The sequence below is a fragment of the Lynx rufus genome, unplaced genomic scaffold (genome assembly GCF_022079265.1).
Source record: "Lynx rufus isolate CCGP_SWC_20201006 ecotype Redwood Valley unplaced genomic scaffold, mLynRuf1.p SCAF_1, whole genome shotgun sequence".
Classification (NCBI taxonomy): domain Eukaryota; kingdom Metazoa; phylum Chordata; class Mammalia; order Carnivora; family Felidae; genus Lynx; species Lynx rufus.
In genome coordinates, this window is record NW_025814823.1 from 239,090,466 (window position 1) to 239,111,627 (window position 21,162).

The following is a 21,162-nucleotide window of genomic DNA, read 5'->3' on the forward strand; positions in this document are numbered from 1 at the left end:
AGGTGGTAGATGTCCTGGGGGTGTGACTGCACACAGGCATTCCCCACCCCAACTTTCTGATTCAGCAAATCTGGGGAAGGCCTGGGATTTGCACCTTTATGGAGTTCTAAATGAGGCTGGTGCCATGGGGGACCCCATGCTGAGAACCACTTCAGGGTGGGTGGGGCCATCTTTTAAGCAGTGAGTGGCCCCCCGGGGCAGAGCAGGCAGTGTGGCTCCAAGGTCAGGGTTAGGAGTTTGGAGGTGTGTAGAGGGCAAGGTCCTGGGGGACGCAGCTGAGGCCATCGGGGAAGTGACCAGAGGTCCTGGAGAGGCCTCATAGAAAGTAGAGGGTCAGGAGCCCCGCCCCGGCCCCTTGGCCTCCCTAGTCAGACCCTCACCCAATAGGCCACCCCGGGCTCACTACCCCTGGGAGGTGCCCCAGGAAAGGATGTGCTGTCCTTGGGGCTGTGGGCTTTCTCAGGGTGCCCTGCTTCCCGTCCATTAAGGATGAGCCCACGTGTGGGAGACACTCACGTGCCCTTGCAGACCCCCAGGCGGGGGCTGTGCTGTGCATGTGGGGCTATGCAGGGTGCTGGACAAACGTCCTTGAACAGATGGAAAAAGCTGGAAGGATTGCGCAGAGGGTAGCTCAAAGGGGGCATAGCCTGTGAAGAAAGGGCCCCACCAGGGAGCTGGCTCTCTGCCCTGTCCCCCGCGGCAGTGGGAATACCCATAAACGAGCAGTTCCCAAGGCTTTCTTCCAGGGTGTCCCTGACGGGGCCACATGGCAGATGTGGTGGGATACCATCAACTGGACCTTGGACGGGGTCGGTGCTAATGCAGCCCAAGTTATCCGGGCGCGAATGTGTCTCCTGTTGGGGTTTATGGGTGTTGTCTTTATGGCCGCTGCCAGGCTGAGTATCCAGGTGACCGAGCTGACACGTTTATGGCCGACCCAAGTCCAGGGAGGACGTCGTCAGCGCACCGGAGGTGAGCAGTGCAGAACTGAGCCCCACCCAACCCCCCCCCCCGGCCAGCCCCGTGGTGCCCTTGCTTTGTAAACACAGGGAGGACAGACTGCCCGACACGGGGGACGCCCCCAGGACCCCTCACCGGGCGTCTGGGCACCCGCCGCCGGCCCCCACCCACTCACGTGCCAGGGGCCCGGTTCTGACGTTTCCGTCACAGACCAGACCCAAGACGGCACCCACTCATCCTCTACACACACCAGAGTCTTCTGGTACAGGTATTTTGTCGGCATTTGGCTCAGGATCACGAATCTGTTTTGAAGTGTTAAACCCTTGAAAAGGCATGTGCTTGGTCAGGCTCAGTCACTGAAACTTCCTGGTTTTCCTCTTTCGAAAGCCACCGTGCGCACTGCCAGACCTCCTCCAGGTGAAACGTGGAAGTAGGATTTGTAAAAGGCAAAGGGATTCAGTTTTCTGGCCTTCCTTAGATCTAAGCTGCATGTAGAGAAGCTCTTTCACTCATGCACCCTGCAAACGTGTGTGCAGTAGGTGAGTTCAAGGTGAGTAGCTCAAGAGGAGACATAGATGGTGTCCCCAGGACCCCCGAAGCACTGAGTGGTTTACCCCTTGAGCCCCGGTTCCCGCCCCTCCCTCAACTGCCATACCCCTGGGTGCGTGCTTGGCACCTGGCCACGTGGATACTCTCCTATGGAGGACACTGTAGAGTAAAGGGCTTCCCAAACCTGGGTGCCCTCAGAATTGCCCAGGCACTGTAGGAGGTGGAGTAGTGCCCCCCCAAGAGCACCTACTTCCTAACCCCAGAACCTGCAAGTGTTGTGTGACATGGCAAAGGGGAATTATGTGTGCAGGTGGGATTAGGTAGCTTATCAGTTGACCTCAAGATGGGGAGATCATCCTGAATTACCCAGGTGCACCCAGGGAGATCACAGGGTGAAAGGAGGACGGAGAAACGCGGGGGGAAAAGACTCGCTGACCTCACTGGCTTGTCGAGGCAGGAAGGGGCCACGAGCCCAGGATTGCAGCATGGGGGCCAAGGCGCAGAGCTGCCCGTGGGACTTGGGGCACATTTCGGGGGGGGCACTCTGGAGTTAAATCCTTTGTAATACTCAGCTCCACTTGGGAGTGGGGGAGGGGGCAAGAGCAGCCGCGACAGGCGTCCTGTGACCCTCCAAGAGACTTTGTCGGCCGGGACTTTTCAGCACCCCGGACAGCGTTTGTCCTGCCCAGCAACAGGAAGGCCATCCGTGGTCTCCTGTGGCAAAGTCACACAGCAAGCCTGTGTGTCGGGGCCCACCTCCTTAGATCTGATGCCTGGTTCACAGTGTTGTCAGAGGGGAGAGAGAGGGGAGGAGGAGGAGAGGAAGGAAATGGATGGAGGGAGCGAGGGAGGAACTGGATGGATAGAAGAATGGAGGGAGGAAGGACCTGGGTGGCTCAGTGGGCTAGACATCTGATTCTTGATCTCAGCTCAGGTCTTAATCCCAGGGTCCTGTGCCCTCCTGTGCACCCCTTCCTCCAACTCTGTGTTGGGTTCCATGCTGAGCGAGGAGCCCGCTTGGGATTCTCTCTCTCCCTCCCTCTCTGCCCCTCCCCTGCTCTCACTCTCTCTCTCTCAAAAATAAACAAGTAAATATTTAAAAAAATAAGAATGGAAGGACAGAGATGGGGGAGGGAGGGAGGAAATGGATAGATGGATGGAAGGAAGGGGTTGGAGGAAGGGGGGCACGGGAGGGCCGGTGGAGGTGGTGAGCACGCTGGAGCTGAGAAATGAGGAGGCGCCCCTGCACGGAGGCTGCAGGAGGCGTGGTGTGCAGTGAGTGGTGCCACTCTCCTCTGGAAACGGTAGGAACCTGTTTCTGTTCCTTCTTAACACATATTCGAGTCTCTGAGAAAGTGTTTAAAGGACAAAGGTAGTGTTTCTCAGAAAGAAGGTCGGGAGAGCGGCCAGCACTCGCTGGCGCTGGCTGTGGCTCCAGCCAGACCCCAGCCCTTGCCTGTGCTCACGCAGGGAGGACCCATCCTGGGATGGGAGTGGCTGGGCCATCGCTCTGCAAGGGCTCCCCGCACGTCGGTCATAGCAGACTCTGCCCACGCACGACCCAAGTGCTCCAGGCACAGAAAGGGGCTTCTGTGGGCGAAGGCTTCGCTTCAAGCTCACCATGGGGACAGCCTCCACTTTTCCTTGGAGGTCACCCTTCGGGCTCCCTCAACTCTTACGGTGCCAGGCCCTCGGCTGCACAGGCCCTGAGATGTCTGCACAGCAACCCCCCCCCACCCCGCCCGTCCTTCTGCCCGTGGATGCACTTGCTGGGCTCAGCGTCTGGCCACCCAGGTGGCAGGGCCCCAGGAGCTGGACACCAGGCTCTCTCCCATTTGGAGGACAGTGTGGACCATGGGGATGGAGGCAGGCTGTACCCAGAGCAGGGTCTGGGGAGCGCGACGGTGTTGGGAAGCAGCAACCACAGGCCTCAGGATCGGGGCAGGTGTAATGTGAGCACGTGGCACACGGGCTGGCCCTCCCCGCCACCCCCTGCCCAGCCCTCAGCAGGCCCCTCCACCCTACAGCTTCGGGCACCTGTCCCGCCCGGTATCCTTCTTCCGTCTGTGTGCAGCGAGCAGCTGGGCCAGTGCCACGGCCGGGACCCACAGTATAGGCAGGAAGCACAGGAGGACACAGGCGGCCTGCACCCAGCCCGGGTAGGACTTCTTCTGCCGCGACGGGAACCGCACCTAGAGGGACACGCGGCCACGGTGACTGAGCGGTGTGGGGCGGCCTCGCCCTGCATCTTCTCCGGGGGAGGGGGGCGGTACGGGGCCCTGAAGCCTCGTGGGGATTGGGGGTCTGGGGTTCGGGACACTGTGCCCTGCAGAGAGCCTCCCACCGGCCCGAGGGGCTGCTCCAGCCCGACCTGCTGGACGCGGGCGGACCCTGTGCCCCCCCCCCCGCCCCCTGCTCCCTTCTCTGTAAGGCGGGGCAACACCGCCCACCTGACTTGAGGCACCTCTTTTGAGGCCAACGTGAGGCACTAGCGTGTGAATCTGATAGGGCAAAATTCGTGAAAATTCTTGACAAATGTGCCACTGCTCCTTCTGCAGTGTCTGGCAATGTCACACTGGGGAGAAGACGCTGCAGCACAGACGAAGTTTTGAGGGGCCAGAGGTGGTGGCCGGTCAGGGCGTCACAGCTCCGAGTGCAGCCCAGGGGACAAGGGCTGGCCCCAGGGAGTGACCTATGCTCCTGTCCTCACGCGGCTTGGTGGCAGCTCAGTGACACGCATCCTGCACACCTTCCTTCAACTCGGACCAGGAGTGGGCATCCGTGGGCCAGCCCCAAGGTGTGTGCGAGGGGTGGCTCAAGGCCACGTCCCTGCGTGAGCCGCTCCAGGATCTGAGGGTTGCTCTGGTCCCCCCACCACCGACCGGGGCCCACGGCCCCTGCCAGAGTCAGCTCTGACGCCCCGTGGGACGCTGGAGTTCCGGCAGCCTAGGGTCTCGGCAAAGGCGGCCCACAGGGTCACATAGGGCAGCACCGGGGAAGGGCCAGGCCAGGCCCCCCAGAGGACGTACGTATTGGGTGTCCCAGGCCTTGTAGCTGAGCGGCGTCCGGGCCAGGGTGACAACGTAGGCCACAAAGATGGTGAGCAGTAGCAGCGGGCTGACAACCTTCCAGGTCACCTGCCAGTAGAGGCCGGGCCGCCTCCCCGTCATGCTCTCTACGTCATCACTGAACCTGCCACAGGGACGCCGGGCTCGGGCTCACTCACAGGGCTACTGAGATGTGGCCCACGGGGCCGTCCCCCACCTCCGCGCTGAACTTTCTGAGCCGCCGCCAGCTGGGGCAGCACTCTCGGGTCCTGACGGGGACTCACCCCACCCCCCCCCAGGCCTGCGTGGAAAAGGTCCGAGCAATCAGATCGACCAGTCAGGGGAGAGGGCTGGACAGGCGGGCCTCCTGGGGCCTCCCAGCCTCTGCCAACCCCAAGGAGGAGGCCGGCCCGGGCCCTAGTAAGTTGCCCCGGGCAGGCCCCGTGGACCTCCCCCTGAGGGAGGCTCCAGCTGCCGAGAGACAGTGTGGGCAGTGGAGCCCCGACGGGCCCCAGCCGTCCTGAGACCCCATGGCTGGTTGTACCCAGGGCTCACCATGTCTCCCCACGTTGTGGGCCAGCCCCGCTCCTGCCTCTCTAGGTGGCCAGCGGCCCTCCTTGGGACGAGACCTCTGGCCCCTGTACCCACAGAGTAGCGATGAAGGCCCTGGCATGCAGGGCCTCCCGGGACCCCTTGAGGAACAAGGACAGAGGTCACAACTGCTGGGACCATCTGAGCAGGGCTATGGTTGGGGCAGCAGGTGTGTGATAGGTGAGACTGACAGGTGTGAGTATAGGTGCGAGTACAAGTGTGAGCACAAGTGGGACAGATGGGCACGGATGTGGGGACAGGTGTGACAGGTGTGAGCGCAGGTGTGCAGTGGGCCGACGCGGGCGGGATGGGCGGGACCGAGAGGGGCGTTCTCAGAGGCCTCTGGGATGGGGGCGACCTTAGCAACCTGACCTGCCTGGTTGGAGACCAGCCATCTTGCCACCACCACGGCCCCCCGCCCCGCAGAAGGTCGAAGGCCACGCAGCCAGGTGGAGCAGGGCCCCCAGGGCGCTTCTTGGGAGCTCTGGGAGCCGCCCCGTTTGTTTTGGGGAGAGGCTCAGGCGGTCCCGCCCCGTCCTGTGCTGCCCGGGAGACCAGCTGCTGGATGCCCCGACGCCGTGCCCTCAGGGGCGCGGGGAGCAGAGGGCGGGGCCCCGAGGGGCGGCTCACTCACCGCCGCACCCCGTAAACGTAAGCCACCCCGACCACTTCAAAGAACGCAAAGACCATGAGGTTCAGAGGCGCAGCATAGTTGTCGAAAATCTCCAGCCAGTAGTTTCCCGACTGCAGCGTGAAGCAGATCGCCAAGAGGAAGCAGACCAGGCAGGCCAGCCCTGGGGGAACGGGGCCCCCTGGTCTGAGCGGCCCCCGGCCCGCGCGCCCCCCTCCTCGTCCGCTCCTCCCGCCGCCGCCCTGCGCCGTGGCCAGAGACAGGAGGGCACGGGATGGAGGCTCGGTCGGGGGTGGGGGGGCCGGTCTGCGCCTGCCCGACCCCCTGCTCTCCTGTGCTGGCCCTCGTGGGCTGTTGGGTCAGGGAGAGAGCCACCGAGACCGGCCCTGAGGGGTGACGAGCCAGACCCAGCCTTCCCCCAGGACCGGGCCACAGCCCCAGAGCCTCCGTGGACGAAGGGTATCGGGACGGCGGGTGGGAGGACAGGGGATGGGCCCGTCCACTCACCGGTCAGGACCTCCTTGGGGATGAATCTGTGCGTGACCCCCATATCCAGGAGTGGCGTAATGATGCCCTCCATGTTCCCGAACATGGACGACAGGCCCAAGGTGAACAGCATCCCAAAGAAGAGCACGGCCCAGGCGGGGGCCCCCGGCATGTGGAGGATGGCTTCCGTGAAGATGATGAAGGGCAGCCCCGTGCCGGAGGCGCTCTGCAGTGCACGTGCGCCAACAAGCCCCAGGTGACACACCGTGGTGACCGACAGCGGCCCCGCCCTTTCTGGCCGCAGGACCAGCCACAGCTGTGCCCCGAGGGGACAGAACCCCTTCCCCTTTAACACCTCGCAGCCAGCGGGTGACCGCGGGCCCCGGGACGTTGGGCTCAGGTGCCCGTCAGCTGCCCCAAGAACCCGCCTTCTGACGGCCCACCCCAGCCTGCTGCCCCCGCCGGACACACTGCATCTGAGGCCACAGGCGCTCTGGAAGCCAAGCCTGGCCGAGGCACGGGGTCGGCCCAGTGTCCTTTAGCCACAGCCCGCAGGCCGGTCTGGGCCAGGCCTGTGGAGAAGGTTTGCGGCCCCTCAGGTACCTTGTCCAGAAAGTCTTCCAGGCGGCAGGTCTCCAGGCAGAGCCGGGCCACCGTCTCGGGCTGGGTGGCGTTCAGGTGCGTGAGGACGGCAGCATAGTCGTCCCTGTTGACGCTCTGGTCCGGGAGCTCGAACGCGTTGATGAGCCGGAGGATGTTTCTGCAGAGACAGAGGCCGGCGCACGATGGGCTGGGCGCCCTGCACCCCGGAAGCACCCGGGAGGACAGCAGCACTCGCAGGGGGTGCTGAGGGACCGGGCCCGCGGGGACGCTCCCCAAGGGCCGCAGTGGGGTGGTGGCAGCACCCTGGCCTCCTCGACCTGGGCCCCGGGGCGGCGCCCTGGAAGTGTTTCAGGAAGAACCGGGGCCCCTGCTTTCCGGCCGCCTGCTGCCTCCGTCAGTCGCTCCCGGTCTTCAAGGCTGGCGGCTCACGCACAGGCCAGTGGGCGTCCCCGGGCGTTTCGATCTGCCCACTTGCCGTGTGCGTCCGTGACCCTGACGTTAGGACCGGTGCTGCTTCTGGGGTTGGCAGCGGCCGGGCCCAGAGTTGCACCGACGCCCTGCCTCCCGCGAACACCTTCACGGTCCGCTCAGCGCCGCTGTGATCGCGCTTTTGTGCTCTTTGCCGGTGATTTGCTATTTAAAATGTCCCCCGAGTGCGGCGCTCCAGTGCTGTCTGGTGTCCCACGTGCCAGGCGGCCGAGCCGGGCGCACAGGGGAGCCTCGTCAGCCCTGCCGGAGTCACTGCCGCCACCCTGGGCAGTGTCCACGGACCGACACTCGTTCACAGTGCTCCGTGGAAACAGCTGGAAGGACTGACCCCCCCCCCGGCCCCCACTGGGGGTCACGCTGTTCACCGTGTGGGCGCTGCAGCCTCTGGAACATTCCTCAGGGTGCACGCACCCCGCTGTGCCCAAGCTCAGGCTGCCCGTGGCGCAGCCGCTCTGTCTCCCCCTCTGCCCTCAGCGTGGCCCGAGCGTGGTCAGAACAGGTGGCGCTGTGGACAGGGGCCTGGTCGTGGGGCCACTCTGGGCGCCGTGGGCGCTTGGCAGCTGGTACAGGGTGTGCCTCTGCTCCGCTCCGGTTTCTGGCGGGTGAGCCACCGCCGTCTGCAAGCTAGAATCAGCCGTCTTGGCACAGCTGGGCCGTCGATGCAGTAGCTCCAAATGTGAGGTCATCCCGACCGCCTCCATGTCCTGGGCTGTTGTGGCAAATGGCCACAGACGGCCTCGGAGCAACATTCATCCTCCCCCAGCTCTGAGGCCGGAAGTCCCAGGTAGGGGTGCGGGCAGGGCTGCGCTAGGTCCTGAGGCTCCAGGGGAGGGTCCTTCCCGCTTCTTCCAGCCCCTGGTGCCCCAGGCGTCCCTGGGCTTGTGGCCGCGTCCCTCCAACCCCTGTCTCTCTCATCACACGGCCTCCTGCGTGTGCGTGTTCACGCGTGTGTGCACACACGCATGCCCCTGCCTGTCTCTCATGAGGAGCCCGCTCACTGGGTCAGGTCCTCACTCAGCATGACCTCATCTTAACCCACATCTGCCAGAGACCCCACGTCCGCATCAGGTCACGTTCCAGGCTGCGGGTGGACGCGGGCTTCTGGGGACTCTCCACCTCACTCCCTAGGGATATAAGGGTGGTTTTGTGGGGCCCTGTGCTCCGCGGACACCTCACCCTCAGAGCCACCACGGGCACCGTGCTCACCTGTCCAGGCAACGCCCATGGTCATTGGCCGCCTTGAATCCCAGAACGGAAAACATAGCAATGGACGAGTAGAGGGAGGTCAGGCTGTTGACCAGGGAGATGATCACTGCGTCCTTCTCACAGTTGTTCCTGGCGGACACACGCACATTGTGCCGCTGTGCTCCGGGCCACTACGCACACACCCCCCCATGCCCCACCCTGCACACGGAGCTGGTATGCCGGCGGCCCTGAGCGCCGGCGCTGTTCCCGACGGTCTCCGGACTGGCTCAGACCCCTCCCCACTGACCCCCTCCCTGCCCACACCTCCCTGCTGACCCCTCCCTGACCACACCTCCCTGCTGACCCCCTCCCATTGACCCTTCCTCACTGACCCCTCCCTGACCAACCCTCCCCGCTGAGCCCCTCCCCACTGACCCCTCCCTGACCACACCTCCCTGCTAATCCCTCCCACTGACCCCTCCCTGCCCACACCTCCCCGCTGAGCCCCTCCCCACTGACCCCTCCCTGACCACACCTCCCTGCTAATCCCTCCCACTGACCCCTCCCTGCCCACACCTCCCCGCTGAGCCCCTCCCCACTGACCCTTCCCCACTGATCCCCTCCCTGCCCACACCTCCCTGCTGACCCCTCCCTGACCACACCTCCCTGCTGACCCCCTTCCCATTGACCCTTCCTCACTGACCCCTCCCTGACCACACCTCCCCACTGAGCCCCTCCCCACTGACCCTTCCCCGCTGACCCCTTCCCTGCCCACACCTCCCTGCTGATCCCTCCCACTGATCCTTCCCTGCTGACCCCTCCCACTGGCCCCTCCCTGCTGACCCCTTCCCCACTGACCCCTCCCTGACCACACCTCCCTGCTGACCCCTCCCTGACCACACCTCCCTGCTGACCCCTCCCTGACTACACCTCCCCACTGAGCCCCTCCCCACTGACCCTTCCCCGCTGACCCCTTCCCTGCCACACCTCCCTGCTAATCCCTCCCACTGACCCCTCCCTGCCCACACCTCCCCGCTGAGCCCCTCCCCACTGACCCTTCCCCACTGATCCCCCTCCCTGCCCACACCTCCCTGCTGACCCCTCCCTGACCACACCTCCCTGCTGACCCCCTCCCATTGACCCTTCCTCACTGACCCCTCCCTGACCACACCTCCCCACTGAGCCCCTCCCCACTGACCCCTCCCTGACCACACCTCCCTGCTAATCCCTCCCACTGACCCCTCCCTGCCCACACCTCCCCGCTGAGCCCCTCCCCACTGACCCTTCCCCACTGATCCCCTCCCTGCCCACACCTCCCTGCTGACCCCTCCCTGACCACACCTCCCTGCTGACCCCCTCCCATTGACCCTTCCTCACTGACCCCTCCCTGACCACACCTCCCTGCTAATCCCTCCCACTGACCCCTCCCCATTGACCCCGCCCTGACTACACCTCCCCGCTGAGCCCCTCCCCACTGACCCTTCCCCACTGATCCCCCTCCCTGCCCACACCTCCCCGCTGACCCCTCCCTGACCACACCTCCCTGCTGACCCCCTCCCATTGACCCTTCCTCACTGACCCCTCCCTGACCACACCACCCTGCTGACCCCTCCCTGACCACACCTCCCTGCTGACCCCCTTCCCATTGACCCTTCCTCACTGACCCCTCCCTGACCACACCTCCCCACTGAGCCCCTCCCCACTGACCCTTCCCCGCTGACCCCTTCCCTGCCCACACCTCCCTGCTGATCCCTCCCACTGATCCTTCCCTGCTGACCCCTCCCACTGACCCCTCCCTGCTGACCCCTTCCCCACTGACCCCTCCCTGACCACACCTCCCCGCTGACCCCCTCCCTGCTAAGCCCCTCCCCAAAAGCCTCCCTGCCACGCACCCACCCCAACTCGGGGCCGTGGACTGGCTAAAGCCCTCAGCCCCCACCCTGCCCCCAAGGCCTGGGCACAGGTCGCCGAGGATGACACAGGCACCATGGAGCAGCCTTGCTGAGATGGTCTCCGTGTGAGAGAGCACCCGAGCCCCTTGGAGCAGGCTGGGGCGGCCACTTGTCAGGGGCAGTCGTGCGAAGCACCCAGGCCCAGCACCCGCATCCCCACCCCTGCGCCTCTGAGGGGAGAGGTTCTGGCCACCGCGTAGAACCATGTTCGTGTGGCGGTGGCCTGGTTGACGACACGGCGGATGGTGCGTTAGTGACCGAGCGGCTCGGGTCTCCCCCACGAGGTGGGAGAGTGAGCAGTGACCAGGGAGGCTGACACACACTGCATTTCTGCTTTTCTGGCCTTGTGCATGGCACACACACATGGTCCCGTTGGCGTCAGCCTCCGTTACGGCCTTGTTCCTGGGATTGATTATCCGGCACTCTTCCTCCGGAACACGCCAGAAGCTGCCGTAGGGGCCCTAACCCCCAGCCCTCAGGGGATGGCCGAGTAACTGGTAGAATCCCCACGAGTCCCTTCTTATCACAGGTTCACAGCAGTTCACCCTCCCCCTGCGCAGGGTGTCCCGACGCGGGCGCTCTGTGCTGCTCCCAGGAGCTTGGGGACAGGAGGCCCGGAACCCGCCCTGAGTCCGGCCCCTACCTGTGCGGGTTGTAACTCGCAAAAGCGATGTGTCCTCCGAAGGCCAGGGACAGGGAAAAGAATATCTGTGTGGCTGCATCCAGCCACACGCGGGGGCTCAGGAGAATCCGCACCTGGAAAGACAGGGGGACCCCGTCGTGCAGCAGACGGGCCACACTGACCGGGGAGCCCGCAGCCCCGGATGTCCCAAACGGGACATGTTAAATAAACCCACGGCTCCCATCTGCGTGGGGCACACGGGCCCTGAGAACGCGGCCGACAGGCCTCTCAGGGCTGAGGTCCCAGTGACAAGACGCGGGCGTGCTTCCTCCGCTCCTCGAAGACGTGGGGGCTCTGAGCGACTGAAGGGCCCCGGCAGCAACACGTGCACGCGCTCCCTGGTGTTTCTGCTGCGGGGGACGGGACGGGCAGGCCGAGCCCACACCCTGTGCGGCCCCCGGAAACTCCCAGGGGACGCCGGGGGCCCACAGAGCGTGGGGTGGTCTAGGAGGGTGCGGGCTGCGGCCCTTCACCTGGCGGGGTGCACGCAGCGGGAGAAGCCCTTGGAGGTGGGGGGGTCTGGGCACTAGGGGTGGGACGTCCGGGGCCCCGGCCGGCTTCTCCTCTGAACCCCACCCGCAACATCCCTCAGGCACCAAAGTCCACGTGTCACGAACCAAGCCCTCCGTCTGCTCCCTGCACTCTGACCCTACCCTCCTCCCTGAGACCCCATAGCATCCCCCCCGCCCTCACCCCCACACGGCCCCGGGTGCCCTGGCCTGTGGCTCACGGCCATGCACATGGCCAGGGGATGGAGTGAGCTGGGCTGGGCTCTGGGTCTGACTCAGGTGTTTCCAGGAGCCCAGACTTCAGTTCGGACCAACTTACATCTGGCGTGAACAGGTACGTTAACCCTTTGACCGCCCCGGGCAGGCTGAGTCCTCTGATAAGGAAGATTGTCAGGACCAGGTAAGGGAACAGGGCTGTGAAATAAATTACCTTAAGAGAAAAAAATCGTTAGACTTTGCAACGGTATCTGTTCGGTACAAAACCTTTAAGAGGCAGACGTGACGTGAACGCCTCAGTGGCCAGGCTCCCGTCTCTCATCCGGGATTCGGGCTGGGGGGAGGCGGCCAGCAGCCCGGGGCCTGGGGGTGTGGGCCCCAGTCAGTCTCTGAGGGTTGGGGGCTCACGGGGACGGTCACACGTGGGTTCACATACGCCCTTGTGTCTGTGGGTGGGCACGGTCCCCACGGGGCAGGTGGGCCTCCCTCCTCCCCCCGCCCCCGGTGCCCACACGTGGCCACTTTGCAGGGACCACACACCCACCCGCACCCCTTTCCCCAGCCTAGGACCAGGGCCCCGTCAGGTGTGGTCAGGGGTCCACACAGAAGGAATCCGCAGACGACGGATGGTCTTCCCTCCCCACCGCCCCCAGGTCCCCGAGCACAGACTGACTGGGGAGTCGCCCGGGTGCCTCTCTAGGGCGTCTGCCGCAGGGTCATTTGGAGTTTCTGGCTGGCTTGTTGGGCCTCACGGTTGCTTTGGTCTAATTCAGTCATTCCGGTCCTCTAAGTCATGAAGATGCTCACGTGAGAGCAACTATAATGCTCACACCCGACAGTAAGTGTGCAGGCACGTGCACACGCCAGGATCTGTGTGAGAGGGCACAGCTGTGTGCCGGGAGCCGCGTTGCTGGCGTTGTGAGGGGGGATGTGTGAAGCCCCGGGCCTGTCCGTGTCCCCGGAGAAGAGAGGGTGCACGCCCGAGGGGGGCTCGTGGGCCCGGGCCCGGGCCCCCCTGGGTCCTCTCTGCTCAGGAACCACGTAACTATCGCTACAAGACGGTACGCTGTTGAACACAAATGTGCCAGCCACGCACCCGCTGCTCACACCAGTGTTTGTGAAATGTGCGCCAGTCGGGGGAAAGCGGAGGGGGCAGTGCAGCGGGAGCGAGGGCCCCTGCCTCACTCGGTGGGCAGCATCGCTCCCAGAGGGACTGATGGCCGAGCCCCGAATCCCCGAATCCATCCCTGAGACTGAACGGTCGCCGCTGAGAAGCTGGCACAGGACGTGGACGGGCGTCACCAGAAATACCCGGGGACTGGGAGTAGCGGGGACGGAGAACGGAGGGGACCCGCGGGACACAGGATGGCGGGCTGAGACCAGATTCAGAGTCGCACCAAACGCAGATGGTCTGAACAGCCAAACAAGGGCAGGGACTGCCAGCCCAGGAAAAAAAGCAAGACCCGAACCGGGTGTGTCGACAAGAAACACACCTGACACGTAGAGACCCGAACAGGTTAAAAGGAGAAAGGGAAACACCTGCCACGTTCACAGAGCGGCGCAGGGTCCTCACATCTGCACCCTCCCAGCACAGCCTCCCAGCAAACACTGAGCGGAAGGGAGCTGGGCAGTGGGGTCCGCCCCAGGGGCTCACCTTCCCCGTGGATTCGATGCCTCTGATGACACACAGGTACACGACGGCCCAGGACGCGGCCAAGCAGGCCAGCAGCCGCCACTGGATGGAGCCGCTGTCGCTGATGTCGGCCGTGACGTTCAGCGTCTGCCGGTACCAGAAGTAGCTCACGGGGCTGCTGGCCTGGCACTCTGCCTCGAACCCTGGAACCCGGGAGGGCCCGTCAAGGGCTGGCCACGGGGCTCGGGCCCGGATCCGGGCTCCGCAGGCCTCCGCCCGGGGGTGCAGTTCGTAGATAATTGTCCTGGGGCTGCTGGCTGAGCACCAGGCACAGCAGGTGAGACCCGTGCCCTCTGCTGCCCAGGGTGTCCAGCTGAGGCCTAGAGGGCTGACCCGGGAAGCTCCAGGGCCCAGACTTGCCCCCCGCCCAGGCTGGCCTTGTTCAGAACGTGCCGAACTCAAGTTAGTATCAGCAGAGGCAGGAAGGGAGTTAGCACAGCTGGGCAAGCCAACTGGAAGACAGCTTTGACAGTGTCCCCCGACGGAGCGCTTGGCCCAGGTCTGGACTTAAGTCAGCAAGAGCCGAGGTGACAGCCACTCACGCTCCCGTCGCCGGGCAAGCACGAAGCTGTGCTGTGAGTACAGGGGTCCCTGGGGGCCCCGGGTCCATCAGGGGTCGGAGTCAGTGGGGTGAGAACGGGTTTTCAAATGTGATGCTTCGGGGAGCCCGTGCGGGGCCCCTGGGAGCCAGGGCACTGAGCCTCCCAGCCCTCAGCACTACCTGTGCGGTTGAGGTCCAGCGGGCACGAGCCCCAGGGGAGCGGGTTCTGGAAGGAGTTGAGGAAATACCACAGCACCCACGTCAGGACGATGTTGTAGTACAGGCTGACCAGAAAGCACACGGTGAGGCAGCCCAGCCCTGCGGACGGGCGACAGTCGGCGCCTCGCCGGGGTCCCGGCCACCCCGCTCCTGCTCCCTGCCGTCCCCAAGGCCTCCCGCTGCCCTCCCCGTCGCTGGCCTGCCTCTGGCCTGCCTCTGGCCGCACGCACTCGGGGGCCACACGCCGTTTTCGCGGCCACGTGGCACCGCCCTCAGCTGCACTACGGTCTGCGTTTCCGCTGGCCTCCCGGGGAGGCCGTCAGGAGGCACCGTAGCCACCTTGCGGGGGGTGTCGTGTCACAGACCCAGGGGTGCCGCTCGGCCCCCCCACCCCCGCAGCGCCCACCTCACAGGCACCCCAGGCCCGGGCCTCTCCTCTGCCCGGGGCCTCCCCGGACACTCGGGAGCTCCCAGGATGTGTGGGCTCGGCGCCTGTGGGACACACACCCACGTGACCGGGGACAGCCTGCTGCCTGCCTCCTCCTCGCGCTCTCTGGGCTCACCCCACACGGCGCCCCGCACCCGAGTCCCCGCTTGGGCTTTGGGGGAACAAAACGGCCTCCTGGGATGGGCGTCCTCAGACCGTGACTGGAGCTAGCTTCACAGGGGCGCCACCGCGTGCGTGTCCTGCCCGGTCACGTCCCCATCACATCAGGGCATCTTTGGGGCGGGTGCGAAGCCACCAAGCGTGGCCTGGCGTGACGAGCTGACATGGGGCTCCCGCGGGACCCGCGGTCTCCCGCCCTCCCAACCGCCACGGGGGGGGGGGGCAGGGGTGGGGGCAGCCTACCCACTCCGCCCAGGTAGGGCGACACGGCCTTCCACACCCCGACGCTGCCTGTCCGCAGGTGCTGGCCGACGGCCAGCTCGATGTGGAAGAGTGGGATTCCCTCGAGGACCAGGGCGATGAAGTAGGGGATGAGGAAGGCCCCTGCGAAGACACAGTGGTCGCCGGAGGGTCACTGTCTGCCCGGTGGGGCCTCGGGCTCGGGGAGAGGTGCCCGCGGCCTCCTGAGAGGGGCCCCGGGCCCGCACGTCGGGCCCTGGTTCTGCCACCGTTTGAAGTTGCTCGACACGTCCCACCGCGTGACGCTGTGGCGGAGGGTTTCTCGCCACAAAGGGCAGTCTTGTCCTTACGGGGACACCCCGAACCCCCGTTGCGGGCCCTCCTGTGACGTGGGGCTGCTCCGTGCTCTTGGGGGAGTGCTGGAGCACGGTGACGTCCCGCCTGAGTACGGGCTGGGACCTGTCTCTCCACGCCTTGGGCCGAGCGGGGCCTCTGCTCCCTGTCCGGGCGCCGGGAGGTGTGGGGCGGGGGCTCCAGAGGCCTCCAAGGGGACCCACACGGGGTGGGCCTCCAAGAGCACCCCTTGGGGTGGCTGGGGGAGCTATGCCTTTCCACGCGGTGAGCCAGCCGTAGAAGGAGCGGAAAAGCCACGGGGTTGAGGAGTGAGGCGCCCGGCCTCTCCTGGAGCCCACAGCCCCGAGGGGTCCGACCTGGTCACCTGGGGGGGCTCCTGTGGGGAGATGCCAGTTCCCTGAATCCCGCTAGACTCCGAGATGCTCTCATTCTGCCGGGGGGAGGGAGTCCCGGTCCCGCTACGGTGGGAGCCGCGTTTTCTTCCAGGTAACCACAGTCCGTGGACACACTGGCCCTTAGACGCTCCGGGACTGACAGCCACTCCTCCCCCCTGCATGCACAGGCCTCAGAAACGCCAGGGAACCACACTGGCCGAAATGGGTGCAGGGCAGCGACCGTGCTCCCCGCGTCTGCCTGGCTCGGCTGAGACTGACTCTCCCCATGAGCCGCGGGCTTGCCCTCATCGTCTGCCGGCCTCCCCCTCCTCTCTTGGGTCGCCTTCAGACGTTTTGACACGGAGTTGGGGCCCCGGACGGGGCTACATGGCTACAGAGCCCTCAGCCCACATAAGCTTCTGCACAGGGCTCCCGTGTTTGGGGCAAAACAGTGCTTGCTGGGGTCGTCCATGTAGCAGCGAACAGGTGGAGGGTCAGGAAAGTACAATTCTGAGGACACTCGGCCTCAGTGGCCACCCCGGGGAGGGGCGGGGAGGGGACAGGGCCTCAGGGGCTGGCTGAGGTCAGCCCGGCAGGGAGCACCTAGGAGGGGCAGGGCCGGGGACGGGTGGGGAGGGGAGCTTGTCTTCGTAGCTAAGCTGGTGCAGCTGAGTCTGCCGTGCTTGGGGGGGAAGAAACAGAGCAGGTCTGTGATTACAGAGACCGTGCGGTTAGGAGGGGGCATCTCCGTGCGTGAGGGGCGTGTAAGCCCTACCCGGAGAGCGTGCCGACCGCGGCTTAGGTGAAAACCGCGCCTGTCGGGGGATGGCTGCTGGTCCCAGGAGGACCCAAGCATGTGCTTAGAGGAGTGGGACTCGAGCCCCGCCAGACCTCCAGGCTGGCGATTCGGCGGGCTGTGCCTCCGAGCGGAATGTCCACGAGACCCTGAGCCACGCGGTTTGGAGAGCTTCCAGGCCGGTGAACACGGGCGGTGCTGGGAGGGCGCTGTGCCCGGAGCTCTGTCACCCCCACACCTGGCCCCGTGCGCGCCTTCCGTCTGGCGGCTCCTGAGCCGTGTTCCTTGTAAAAATCTGGTAACAGTAGCGAACTGCTCTCTTCAGTTCTGTGAACCTGACGTGGGGCTGGGCGCAGCCCTGAGTTTGTAGCACAGTCAGGTAAGAGCTGTGGGTCAGCAGGGGACCCGCCACTTGAGGTCCGATCCTGAGCTGGGGGCCGTGCCGTGGGCCGAGCCCTCGACCTGAGGGGTCTGTGCTCAGTTCAGGGAGATGCGGCGGAAACGGGTTAAATTCTGCCGAGTCTCGGAGAACCGGTTGGCGTGGCGAACACCCTCACGCGTCCGCCGTCCGAGCTCGAGAGAAGCGGGAACTTTTCTTGTCTGGTCCCCGCCGGTCTCCGGGGCCGCTGAGACCACACTTCACGTGCCCACGCGGGGCGTCTGGGAGAGCCCCGTGCATCACCGGTGCCATCACCACGTGAGGGTGCCGGAGGCGACGTGCACCCATCCCACGTGCTCAGCAGGTGGAGGAAAAGAGGGCGCGTGCGTTCAGAGCCCCACACCGCTGAGAATCAGCAGATCAGGATGGAGAGAACGGCCAGGGGACAGAGGAGAAGACAGGAGAGTGATGTGCTGTCTGTGTGGAGGGTTGACGCGGTGTTGCCAGCGGGAAATCCTTCCCCACGCAGTCCAGACCCCACCCGATGCCTGCGAAGCCCTGAGAGTCTCGTGCGCGTTGACGACCCGGCCATAAAGGTCACGTGGGAGGTCAACAGCCAACACAGAAGCCAGTGCAAGAGAGGAGCTTGGCGACTCTCCCTACGGGACGGCCAACCGCAGTGATTAATTCCGTGAGACTTTCCGGGCAAGGTTCTGTCGCCTGGATGGAGCCTCCGGAAACGGAAGTCCGGAACGCGGCAGTGCGGAAATCCTGGACCGCTTACGAGACGAGCCACCCGCTTGTGTTGCCACAGACGCGGTTAGAAGGGTTCCTGGGCTGAAGCCCGAGACCCCGGCAGGTGCGCGAAGAGGCCACTAGCGGGTTCCACGTCCCTTTCGCTGGGAAGCGCTGACCGCTCACCAAGAAGCCGGGTGGGTGTGAGAGAATCACGTGGAGGTGCGCCCAAGGGTTTTGCTCAATTCTGTGACGATGTTGCCCTTTACAGACCTGAATAATCACTAATGAGAGAGAAAGTACCCAGCCTCAGGAGCGTGAGTTCTTGCAAAATAAAAATGTGATCTGTTATCTGCTTATCACTTACATCTTCTTATCGAAATAATCAGTAGTGGCCAAAGTGAGACAAAATAGGGCATTCTCACACGTGAGGGTTCCTTGTTCAGGAAAAGTAGGAGTTTTGAAACGTATTTCCCGACATTTCACCGAGAGTTTTCACACCTGGAAATAGGGCCTAAAGGAAGCATTTAGACCCCAGGACCCCCTAGAGCCCAGGTGCCGGGGACTCAGACACCCTGAACCCTCGGGGAAGGCAGCCCGGCGCATGGCCTGCGGCGATGAGGGTTCCGGAAGGTACGTCCCTGGACGGTCCCGGCACGTCGCAGCGCTGAGCCAACGGGCTCCCGTCTGTGTAGGCTCGACATGGCGCACGGGGCTGCACGGGGGCCTAGGGAGCGAGCCGGTCTTCCGCCCCGGGCTTTGCGTGGTCCGTGCCAAGGAGCCTCTACTCTCAGGCGCCCGCCCGCCCCCCCCCGCCCCCGCCCCCACGGAAGCTCCAACACCTGTGGGCCAGCGGTTCCAGGACAGGGTCTCTTCCAGCTTCTGGTAATCAGAACAAAACTAATAAACCTTCCAGAAGCAGTATCCTCATAAACAGGGAAGCCATGCCAGACGGTGGCCCGGCCACGCGGCTGCCGGAGACCCCCACCCACATTCCCCCACCATGGCCTGACCACTGTCTGCCTACCGCTGCCAGGGGGGCCACTGTGTGCCCTTGAAAGCGGGAAGGACGACTCCCCATCGGAAAAGGGTGGCGTGGGGTCACCCGTGCAGATTCCCATTTCTTCTGGGGGGGCCGACGAATCTCCCCTGCAGGAGACGCTCCCCACATTGCCAACTGGACGCCTGGGGGACCCAGGAAGATTGCCCCGTGGGACTGTTGGGGGCCCTCGGGTCTTATAGGTGCAGAAGGAGGCTTGAGGGCAAGTTGACCTGGCACCGAAACCAGACGGGGCCCAAGGTGGGACCCCAGAAAAGGACCAGCCTGGCCCGGGCGACGTTCCGTGTCAGCTCCCGAGGGCCCTGGGTGACAGGGCGGTTGCCTGACACCACCTCGGACTTGGGAAGAGATGAGGGCGGTCTGGCCGTGCAAAGGCCGGGCGGTAGGCGGCCCGGCCAGCGCGCACCTGCAAACCTCAGGGGAACTCGGGGGAGGGCGGTGTGCAGAAAGCACCCCTGAGTCCCGTAAGGCCGAGACGCCCTCGGACTGGACCTCGAGGGCCGGGATGCCCCCCGGGGACGGGCCCGGAGGCCCAGCCCACGGCTCACCTCCCCCGTACGTCTGGCACAGGTACGGGAACCTCCAGATGTTGCCCAGGCCCACGGCAAAGCCGATGCAACTCAGGAGGTACTGCAGCCTGTTGTCCCAGCTGGGCCTCTCGTGCCCGCCGCCGGCCCCGCGTGGGTCTGGGCCCAGGGTGCACGCCATGCCTGCCACTCGCTCCCTCACGGTCCCCCTCACACCCCACGTATGTCCGTGTTATTTAAAGGAAAACCAGTGGAGCCAGTTAATTGGTAACTCGGGCCCGACTCCTGCTCTAACTCGGGCGGTTGCTCCCTGACCCCACGGCCTCTGCCCACCACCCACCCCCCCGCCCCCCGGCTCCTGCCCGGCTGGTGTGCCACCACCTCGAGAACATGCCCTCAGGGGCTTCCTGCTCCCTGTCGGGGACCTGCAGGCCCCCAGCACCGGGGCACGTTGGGTTGTTTTATGAAAATCATTGCCCTTCTCATCAACTGATTGAGACACGGTTGCAGCCTCACACGTCGCCGTGAGCAGTGGCCGAGCCCAGGCCCCGCGCCCTCGCCCGCTTTCCCCCGATGGCAGACACCCTGTCCAGTCCCAGTGGGACGCTGGCCGGTCACCTCGGCACACGCCCGCCACCTGAGGGTCCTTCCCGGCCCCGTCTCTCCTCTGCACTGCACCGTCATCTCAAGAAGGTTATGTGAGCGGCACCCGCGTGTGGGACCTGGGGGCGGGCCTGCGCCACGCGGCCGTGACCTCAGGCGGCCCATCGGGGGCACGGCCACCAGGCTGTCCTCCTCACGGTGGCCGTGGAGGTGCACAGTGCGTTCACCACGCAGAAGGGCGTGGTCTTCGTGCAGACGGGGGACAAACGTCCAGGGAGGGAACAGGTGGCCTCTGGTGTCCTGTCCACTCCTAAGCCACGTTCATTTTCCGGAGACTGAGTGCAAACTTCTGGCCGGTGGCACATGTCCCTCTTCCGGGGACGAGCACACGAGCTGAAGGTCCACCTCACCCCTGCACGCCCGTGTCCCAGAGGGACTCCCCAAGGGGGGCGAGTGTCAGGGGTCAGGGCCGGGGGTGGAGGCGCTTCTCTTGCTTCCCAGCGCCCACCGGCACCGCAGGCAGCGGGTGGGATGGTGTGACGCCCACAGCACGGGGGAGGGGTGGGCTCGGCCAGGCCGGGGGCCCCGCGCGGTGGGCTCGAGGGGGACGGGCAGGCGCAGCAGACTCAGCCCGGGCCACCCGCTGAGGCTCCGGACCCGTGGGCGCCCCGTGGACGCCTGCGGGACAGGCGGGGACCCTGGTGGACACACTTCCAGGGGCTCCTTTCTGGGTGGGAGGGGGAGTGAGAAGGCGAGGGGGGGGTGTAGCTCCCGCCCAGCCCACCTGACCTCTGACCTCACAGGGCGCCGCGGCCTGCCCTTCACAGGGCCTCTCGCCACGCCCCGGGCTCCGCGGACACAGCGACGTGGACGTGGCGTCCACGTGGCGCCCCCCGCCAGACCCGCAGTCCACGCCGCCCGGAGCGCCTGGGGCTCCGCCATCTGCTCATCCCTCTGCCTCCAGACAACGTTTAGGCCGAGAATACGAAACGGCGATTTATTTAGACCGGTACACGTGATGCCCACGAGACCTGCGCTTCCACCAACTTTCAGAGACGCCGAGTCTGTGAGCGAGGCACTGGCCGGGGGTGGGACGACCGGATGATCCCCCCCCGGGTCACAGCCCCAGAATCC

General features: G+C 65.3%; 1 protein-coding gene across 1 annotated transcript; it reads right to left on the reverse strand.

Annotated features, from left to right (window-relative positions):
* Positions 1–3,530: 3,530 nt before the first annotated feature.
* Positions 3,531–19,606, reverse strand: SLC6A18 (solute carrier family 6 member 18). The gene is made up of 12 exons (XM_047094346.1): positions 19,447–19,606; positions 15,204–15,344; positions 14,315–14,452; positions 13,555–13,850; positions 12,004–12,114; positions 11,137–11,249; positions 8,563–8,691; positions 6,868–7,024; positions 6,286–6,490; positions 5,782–5,941; positions 4,539–4,701; positions 3,531–3,701 (listed from the first exon to the last, which is right to left on the reverse strand). Exons 1-12 carry the CDS (start codon positions 19,604–19,606, stop codon positions 3,531–3,533), a joined length of 1,944 nt encoding a protein of 647 aa, XP_046950302.1.
* Between the last annotated feature and the right edge of the window lie 1,556 nt (positions 19,607–21,162).

What these genes read in the sequence shown, in the direction of transcription:
- SLC6A18 (XM_047094346.1), bottom strand. Translation starts at nt 19,606, where the DNA reads ATGGCGTGCACCCTGGGCCCAGACCCACGCGGGGCCGGCGGCGGGCAC. An exon ending in CATGGGCGTTGCCTGGACAG is followed by an intron (nt 7,025 to 8,562) that starts GTGAGCACGGTG and finishes CTGTCTCTGCAG; the next exon opens with AAACATCCTCCGGCTCATCA. An exon ending in AGGCCTGGGACACCCAATAC is followed by an intron (nt 3,702 to 4,538) that starts GTACGTCCTCTG and finishes GTGTCCCTCTAG; the next exon opens with GTGCGGTTCCCGTCGCGGCA.